Below are 9,690 nucleotides of genomic sequence, written 5' to 3'. Positions count from 1 at the left end.
CGGGTCTAGATTCTCCATCCTTGACTTGATTTTTGGCTTTCTTGGGAGTTTTCAAATTGATTGTGGGTTCAAGGGAATTCATTCCCGCGGGTTCATATCATTTGGTATTCAGAGCAAGGTTTCCAATCAGGTCTTGTTCTATCTTTTATTTCTTGCATATTTAATTCTAGGGCTTCATTGTTCTAGGATTGATTACAAAAAAAAAAAAAAAATAGTGGTGGTTTGCAGACTTCTTCACTATTGTTAGGGTTGCTGAAAATCATTGTTCTAGGGTTTGTGTTGGCTGAAATCTCTTGTTCTAGGGGCTGCCGTATATCACTTGCCCAAGGGTTTCTGAGTTATTGTTAGGGTTTTCTCAACTGCTTATTCTTGTTTGTGATCAAATCAGTTGGTGAAAGGAAAAGAAAAGAAAAGAAAAGAAAAGAAAAGAAAAGAAAAGAAAAAAAAAAAAAAAAAAAAAATTCTAGGATTTTTTTCTTCAGCCTTATCATCAAAGGGGGTGATTCTAGTTGGTATCTTGTCTTATTGTTAACTGTTTCATTCGTATAATTTCCTTGATTCACGTGCCATTTTTTTTCATTCCTTCCGTGTTTCTCTTGTTCTTGTTTCTTGGACCTAATTACTAGTTGGGATAAAACAAAGTTGCTTTGTCTTGATTGAGTCAATTAGTTCTTAAATAACTGGAGTGGGAAAACTCTTGAGGTAAAAGGCAAGAGAGTGTGAGACTATTATCGAAAAAAGCCAATTAAGAGTGAAACACGAGTGGAGTGTCATTATTCGAGTGTAAACACGTGAGGGAGTGTGTGAGGTTTATTTATTTTTTTTTTTTCCCACTAACATTCTTTTGTGTAGTGCCTGATAATGTCTCATCGGAGTAGCGCATCACCAAGGGGAGAGCAGATAACTCATCCTTTGTGTTGCAAGCCATGCAACAACATTTTGAGCGGTTGAACTTGGTGTTGGGTGAAGTGAGGGATAGGATGGATCATCAAGAAGCAGCGATTAGAAATCTACAAGGTGGGAGGGACAGGAGGCGACGTGAGCATAGAGTTGAAAATCAATATGAGAATGAAGGAGATGGTGAGGATGAGGAAGACTTAGCATCTGACGTTGGGTCGGGTAGAAATAGAAGAGTTAGGCATGAAAGAGGATTTGAGGGGAATCTAAGGGGTCGGGATGGTGTAGATGGAGACCTTGGTAGCATCAAAATGAAAATACCACCTTTCCAAGGTAGAACTGACCCTGAGGTTTATCTAGAGTGGGAGAAAAAAATAGAGTTGGTGTTTGATTGCCATAATTACTCTGAGGAGAAGAAAGTGAAGTTGGCGGTAATTGAATTCACTGATTATGCTATTATTTGGTGGGATCAATTAGTGACCAATAGGAGGAGGAATTATAAGAGGCCTATAGAGACATGGGGAGAGTTGAAAGCTCTCATGAGGCGGAGATTTGTTCCTAGCCATTACTATAAAGACCTTTACCAGAAATTACAAAATCTTACACAGGGGTCTAGGAGTGTAGAGGATTACCATAAGGAGATAGAGGTGGCGATGATTCGGGCTAATGTAGAGGAGGACCGAGAGGCCACCATGGCTAGATTTTTGAGTGGGTTAAATAGGGACATAGCCAATGTAATTGAATTACAACATTATGTGGAGATAGAGGACATGGTGCACATGGCTATGAAGGTGGAGAGACAGTTAAAGAGAAAAGGGACAGCAAGGTACACTTCGGTTTCTAGCACTACTTGGAAATCAAAATGGGATAGGAATGATCCAGGTGAAGCAAAGAGAAAGACCGAACCACCTAAGGGAAAAGATGAGGGAACTAGCAACAAACCCAAGGTAGAATCCCAACCTTCACGGAATAGAGATATCAAATGTTTTAAGTGTTTGGGTTCAGGGCACATTGCTTCTCAATGTCCAAATAGGAGGGTGATGATTATGCGTGACAATGGAGAGGTGATGACTGAGAGTGAGGATGATAGTGATGAGGTGCCCGAGTTGGATGATGCTAGTGATGATGATGGAGTGGTATACCCTGTGACAGGTGAGTCTCTTGTTGCCAGGCGTGCTCTTAATGCACACATTAAGGTGGATGATGCAGAGCAACAGAGAGAGAACATTTTCCATACTAGATGCCATGTCAACAATAAGGTATGTAGTATGATCATTGATGGAGGGAGTTGTACTAATGTGGCTAGCACTACTTTGGTTGAGAAATTGAATTTACCAACCTTAAAACACTCTAGACCATACAAATTGCAGTGGTTGAATGATTGTGGAGAGGTTAGGGTGGATAAACAAGTGTTAGTTACTTTTTCTATTGGGAAGTATCAGGATGAGGTGCTTTGTGATGTTGTGCCTATGCATGCGGGCCATATTTTGTTGGGGAGGCCATGGCAGTATGATAGGAGGGTGACACATGATGGGTTCAAGAACATGTACAGCTTTGAAAAGGAGGGCAAAACAATTAAGCTTGCTCCTTTAACTCCAAGCCAGGTCTATGAGGACCAATTGAAATTGAAAAGTGAGGTTGCTCAAAAAAGAAAAAGTGAAAATGAGAGTGATCAGAAGAGAAAGAGTGAAAATGAGAGTGATCAAAAAAAGAACAGTGAAAAAGAGATTGAGCAAAAAAGAAAGAGTGAGAGTGAAAAAGAGCATAAAAGAAAGAGTGAAAAAGAAAGTAGAGAGGTGGCTGAGAGTAAAGAAAAAAGAGTAGAGCCACTAGAGAAAAAAGAAAGAGAGTCTTCTGAGAGAAAAGGAAAGGCAAAAGTGAGTTTCTATGCAAGAGAGAGTGAGGTTAAGAGGGCTTTCTTCGCAGATCGCCCTATGATTTTTCTTGTCTATAAAGAGTCTTATCTTACTCTTGATGAAACTAACCAGTTTCTTCCTAGTTTGGCTGTTTCTTTGTTGCAGGAGTTTGAGGATGTATTCCCGGATGAGATGCCAAATGAGTTGCCACCCATTAGAGGCATTGGGCACCAGATTGATTTTGTGCCCGGGGCTGCTATTCCAAACCGACCAGCCTATAGGAGTAATCCAGAGGAGACAAAGGAGCTTCAGAGGCAAGTTGAGGATTTGATGAGCAGGGGGTACGTGAGGGAGAGCATGAGCCCCTGTGCTGTACCAGTGCTACTGGTGCCAAAGAAGGATGGGACGTGGAGGATGTGCATTGATTGCAGGGCGGTCAACAATATCACGGTAAAGTATCGCCATCCCATTCCTAGATTGGATGATATGCTTGATGAATTGCATGGCTCATGTATTTTCAGTAAAATTGATCTTAAAAGTGGGTACCATCAAATTAGAATGAAAGAGGGTGATGAATGGAAAACTGCTTTTAAGACTAAATATGGGCTTTATGAATGGTTGGTTATGCCATTTGGACTTACAAATGCGCCCAGTACTTTCATGAGATTAATGAACCATGTCCTACGTGCATTCATAGGCAAGTTTGTGGTTGTGTACTTTGATGATATCTTAGTGTACAGCAAGAACTTAAATGAACATATTGACCATTTGAGATATGTGTTTGATGTGTTGAGATGTGAAAAGTTGTATGCTAATTTCAAGAAATGTGCCTTTTGCATGGAAAAAGTTGTTTTTCTTGGTTATGTTGTTAGTACGAAGGGTATTGAGGTGGATGAAGAGAAAGTCAAGGCCATCAAGGAGTGGCCAACGCCAAAAAGCATCACTGAGGTAAGAAGCTTTCATGGCTTAGCAAGCTTTTATCGGCGTTTTGTTAAAGACTTCAGCACCATTACTGCACCACTCACTGAGGTAATTAAAAAGAATGTTGGGTTTCATTGGGGGGCTAATCAAGAGAATGCTTTTGCCACTATTAAAGAAAGGTTGTGCTCTGCACCTGTGTTAGCATTACCTGATTTTAACAAAGCTTTTGAGATTGAATGTGATGCCTCAGGAATTGGGATTGGAGCCGTTTTGATGCAAGATAGGCGTCCCATAGCCTTCTTCAGTGAAAAGTTAAGTGGGGCATCCCTGAACTACCCTACTTATGACAAAGAGCTTTACGCTCTTGTTCGTGCATTAGAGACTTGGCAGCACTACCTATGGCCAAGGGAATTTGTGATCCACACCGATCATGAATCATTGAAGCATCTCAAGGGTCAAGGTAAGTTGAATAAAAGGCATGCTAGATGGATGGAATACATTGAGACATTTCCCTATGGCATCCGTTACAAGCAAGGTAAGGAGAACATTGTTGCTGATGCTCTATCCCGGAGGAGTAGTTTGGATGGACAAAAGAAGGCGGAGTTAGTGAAGTCACTTCATGAGAGGGTACGGCTTCAAATTGCCCAAAAGAATGAAAGGGTTGCGTCCCAAGCCAATAAAGGACGAAGGCGTGTCATCTTTGAACCAGGAGATTGGGTTTGGGTTCACATGCGCAAAGAAAGATTCCCAGCCCATAGAAGGACTAAGTTACATCCTCGAGGAGATGGACCTTTCCAAATTCTTGAGAAAATTAATGACAATGCATATAAAGTGGATCTTCCAGGTGAGTATAAAGTTTCTGCAACTTTCAATGTTTCTGATCTTTCTCCTTTTGATGTAGGTGAAGATTCGAGGTCGAATCCTTTTGAGGAGAGGGGGAATGATAGGAACCAAGGTGGGCCTACTCTTAAAGATCCTTTGCAAGTTCCAGATGGGCCAATTACAAGATCAAGGGCCAAGAAGATCAAGGAAGCAATGCAAGGATTGGTGCAATCCACTTGGGATGAAGCCAGCAAGAGCCCAACACTGAAGATGGGTCTTAAAGAAGAAGAACCAGCTTTGATCCACTTTATTCATGCTGAGGAAGACATGATTTAGAGATACGGCCTATTGTTATTGGAGGCTTCTAATTTGGTTAAATGATTTATTTTACTAGTTTAGAATAAGTGGGATTGAAAATGCTTGGCTCACATGTCTTATTTCTTATGAACTATGTTTTTGGGAAGGCCTTGTATTTTGGCCAAGGGCTTATTTGGAAAGTTACATTTTAGGAACTAGGGTTTCATCAATTTATTGTTGGGGTTACTGTAGCCGCGGGTACTGTAGCCGTACTGTTCATCAAGGGTAATTTTGGGAAAAAGGGGCTTTATTTTGGCTAGGGTTTTGATTAGGTTTGGGTTTAAAAACTCTTTGTAGCCTCATTTGAGGGATTAGACAATATTGAATTTTATTTGTGAGTTGAGTTTTCTCCTCTTGTTCTTGATTGAACTCTTGAACTTATCAAAGGTAAAATCACAACCTTTGTGGCGTTCCTCCTTTGTAATCTGGGTTCTTGAGACGGGTTCTTCAACGGGTCTAGATTTTAATATAATCTAGGTTCTTGAAACGGGTTCTCATCGGGTCTAGATTCTCCATCCTTGACTTGATTTTTGGCTTTCTTGGGGAGTTTTCAAATTGATTGTGGGTTCAAGGGAATTCATTCCCGCGGGTTCATATCATTTTCTTTCCAGAGACGGCTAAGCAGCAGGAGCCTTTGGAATTTGCATGTTTAACTCAAGGGAATATGACGGTCGATCAGTACGCCACTCGTTTTATGGAAATGGGGAGGTTCACACCTCATATGATTAGTACCGAGATGGCAAGCAAGGAAGTTCCAGGACGGCTTGCAACCTCGCATCCGAAACCAAGTTGCATGTCTGCAGATGGGAAATTTCCCAGAATTAGTTAATGTAGCTTCGATAGCAAATGTGGAGCAACAAAGACTAATTGCACAGGCTCAAGCAGATAGGAAAAGGGGATTTCCTTACTCGTCAGGAAGTAATACGGGGAAGTGAAAGGCCTCGGTAACCCCAAGCAAAGGAAAGGGCGTGGTGGTTGGGAAGGCAACACCCATTACTCCACCACCTTGTCGCCAATGCAGGAAGAGGCACAATGGAAAATGTCGAAGGGCCTCAGGAGCGTGTTTTAGATGTGGTCAAACAGGTCATATGATCCAAGATTGTCCACAGATTACACCTGGAGGAGTGACGATGCCAAACTCTAAACCCAAGCTGCAGCAAAGGCCAATGTTTATGCTATTACGCCAGGAGAAGTAGACCTAGAAGTTGATGAGACGACAAACGCGGGAGTGATTATTGGTAACATTTTCCACTTTGCCTTAATTGTAGGTTGCTTTTGTTTGGGAAATCTTGAGTAATCATAGTTATCTCTTTAGGTAAAGTTAGATTGAAGCACTTGAGGATTGTACTAGGAACATTAGTTGTATGCCAAACTTAGTAAGTGCGAGTTCTGGCTTTGTGAAGTGAAATTTTTGGGTCATGTGATTTCTAGAAAAGGGGTGGCAGTGGATCCTGCTACAATTGATGCTGTAACATAATGGCAAAGGCCAACTAATGCTCATGAAGTACATAGCTTCCTTGGTTTGGCAGGATATTACCGAAGGTTTGTGTAAGGATTTTCCAAATTTTCTAGTCTTTTAACAGCATTGACAAGAAAGAATGCTAGATATGTATGGACTGACCAATGTGAGAGGAGTTTCCAAGAGTTGAAGAAGAGGTTAACTGCAGCCCCAGTCTTGGCATTACCAAAACCTCATAAGCCCTACGTAGTCTACAGTGACGCCTCTAAGATGGGATTGGGATGCGTTCTAATGCAAGAAGAAAGGGTCGTCGCATATGCTTCGTGACAACTCAAGGACCATGAATGAAAATATCCTACCCATGACTAGGAATTAGCAGTGGTAGTTTTTGTACTAAAAATTTGGAGGCACTACTTGTATGGAGAGAAATGCTAAGTGTACACAGATCATAAAAGTCTAAAGTATCTGTTTGGTCAAAAGAACCTAAATATGAGGCAACGAAGATGGGTGGAGACCATTAGCAATTATCAGTGCGAGATTAAGAAGCTTTGACAGAAGATTCTGAAATCAGAAGGGCTGCAACATTTCTCTATTGGAAGGAATCAGATGCTCTTCTATAAGGAGAGGAAAGTAATTCCTAACCTCACTGAACTTAAGGACAAGTTACTAAGGGAGGCTCATTTCACCCCTTACACAGTGCACCCTGGTAGTACCTGATGTATCGAGATTTAAAAGGGCAGTTTTGGTGGGATGGAATTAAGAAGAACGTAGCGAGTTTGTGGCAAAATGCTCCATTTGCCAAATGGTGAAAGCAAACATCAGAGACCAGTAGGTGAATTATAGTCATTACCTATCCCAGAGTGGAAATGGGATTGATGTGTCTATGGACATTGTAATTACTCTGCCAAGGACGTCTTCAGGAAAGAACTCGATATGGGTTATAGTCGATCGGTTGACTAAGAGTGCACATTTTCTACCCATAGCTAACACAATGGAGAAACAATCTTGACTTTATGTTAGGGAAATTGTCCAATTGTACAGAGTACCTAAGACTATAGTGTCGGACCGAGATACCCATTTTACCTCATAATTTTGGCAGAGTTTGCAAAAGATGTTAGGCACTTGTCTAAACTTTAGCAGTGCTTATCATCCTCAGACAAACGGATAGACGAAATGTACAATTCAGACCCTGGAAGATATGTTGTGAGCATGTTATGGAGCAAAGTAGTTATTGGGAAAGTCACCTACCTTTGGTGGAATTCGCCTACAATAATAGTTTCCAAGCTACCATTCAGATGGCACCCTAGGAGGCTTTGTATGGAAGGAAATACAGATCCCCATTGTATTGGGATGAAGTGGGTGAAAGGAAAATGCTAGGACCTGAATATCTACAAGAAGTACAGAGACGAGTAACTGTGATCCAGGAAAGAATGAAAGCAGCTCAGAACAGACAGAAAAGCTATGTCGATAACGAATGTAGGAATTTAGAGTTTGCAGTAGGAGATTGGGTATACCTCAAAGTATCGCCCATGAAAGGAGTCATACATTTCGGCAAGAAGGAAAAGTTAAACCCCCGATGTGTAGGACCCTACGAGATAGTCGAAAGAGTTGGTCAAGTAGCTTACAGATTGGATTTGCCAGTAGAGATGCAGGGAATACACAATGTGTTTCATGTATCAACTTTGAAGAAGAGTTTCAGAGAAAAACGGCCAGTAGTTATGAAGTCCGATGAGATTCAGCTTCAACCCAATTTGTCTTATTCAGAATGGCCAGTACAGATCGTGGATCGTAAGGAATAGGAGTTAAGGAATCAGAAGATACCTATAGTGAAAGTACTCTAGAACAACCCAAAATTTGAAGAAGCAACTTGGGAACGGGAGGATACAATGAGAAACGAATACCTCCATTTGTTTGTAGATTAAAAACCTTTGATGTATGTATGAATTGTATGATATGGATGTATTGTATGTATACATATGTTGTGAGTGTTTTGTTCTATGAGAAATTGTCTGTTTCGTGCTTGCTAGTTTAAGTATGGTAGTCGTATGTACACCAATCGAACCCTCGAAATAGGGATGGCATGAACTAGAAGGACTCCACGTATGTCTGTTTCTTCAATGGCTCAGTTAAGGGAACAAAGAGCGTCATATCAAAGAGTGCCTTAGAAGAAAACAACAAATGATGGGAACCAAGGTGGGCCTAGTCTTAAAGATCATTTGTAAATTCTAGATGGGTCAATTACAAGATCAAGAAACAAGAAGATCAAGGAAGCAATGCACGGATTGGTGCAATCCACTTGGGATGAAGCTAGCAAGAGCCCAACACTCAAGATGGGCTTGAAAAAGGAGAACCAGCTTTGATCCACTTGATTCAAGCTGTGGAAGACATGGCTTAGAGATAGGGCCTATTGTTATTTGAGACTTCAAATTTGGTTAAATGATTTATTTTATTAGTTTAGAATAAGTGGGCTTGAAGATGTCTGGCCCACACGTCTTATTTTCAATGAACTAGAGTTTTCAAGAAGGCCTTGTATTTTGGCCAATACTTGGAAAGTTACTTTTAGGAATTAGGGTTTTAAGAGGTACTGTAGCGTTACTGTAGCCGTACTGTAGCCGCGGTACTGTAGCGTGTCACTGTTCATCAGGGGCATTTTGGGTAAAAGGGGGCTTTATTTTGGCTAGGGTTTTAATTAGGTTTAGTTTAAATACTCCTTGTAGCCTCATTTGAAGATCAGACAATATTGAATTTTATTTGTGAGTTGAGTTTTCTCCTCTTGTTTTTGATTGAACTCTTGAACTTATCAAAGGTAAATCACAACCTTTGTGGCGTTCCTCCTTTGTAATCTGGGTTCTTGAGACGGGTTCTTCAACGGGTCTAGATTTTAATATAATCTAGGTTCTTGAAACGGGTTCTCATCGGGTCTAGATTCTCCATCCTTGACTTGATTTTTGGCTTTCTTGGGGAGTTTTCAAATTGATTGTGGGTTCAAGGGAATTCATTCCCGCGGGTTCATATCAACAAACGTTAGCAAAGCAAGCAAGACAGATGGAGATATTTGAGCATCATCACACTCATGTGATGGATGCGGACGGCCGAGGAAGACTTCGATTTCGACGATTACCACACGAGGAACAGCAGCCATGGAGTAGCTCGAAGGAGGCATAAAAAAGAAATCTATGTAATTTTGATCCAGAAGCATAATCAAGTCGCACAGCGGAAGAATGTGCAAGTCAATTTGTACCTTTTGAAACTTTGGATGAAGATCAACCAATCGAGGACACCGAGCTTGAGATAGAACATATGTTGAATGAAATGTAGGTCAATATGTATTTCAATTATGATTTGGAAGCTATATTCTACTTTTCTCTGGATTCTATG

General features: G+C 40.9%; 1 protein-coding gene across 1 annotated transcript; it reads left to right on the top strand.

The window, feature by feature from the left end:
* Positions 1-7,682: 7,682 nt before the first annotated feature.
* LOC121235414 lies at positions 7,683-8,111 on the top strand. The gene has a single exon (XM_041131758.1). It carries the CDS (start codon positions 7,683-7,685, stop codon positions 8,109-8,111), a length of 429 nt encoding a protein of 142 aa, XP_040987692.1.
* The last annotated feature ends 1,579 nt before the right edge of the window (positions 8,112-9,690 follow it).

Source organism: Juglans microcarpa x Juglans regia, chromosome 6D (genome assembly GCF_004785595.1).
Source record: "Juglans microcarpa x Juglans regia isolate MS1-56 chromosome 6D, Jm3101_v1.0, whole genome shotgun sequence".
Classification (NCBI taxonomy): Eukaryota; Viridiplantae; Streptophyta; class Magnoliopsida; order Fagales; family Juglandaceae; genus Juglans; species Juglans microcarpa x Juglans regia.
The sequence above is the reverse complement of the archived record's forward strand: the minus strand, read 5'-3'. Positions and strand labels throughout refer to the sequence as shown.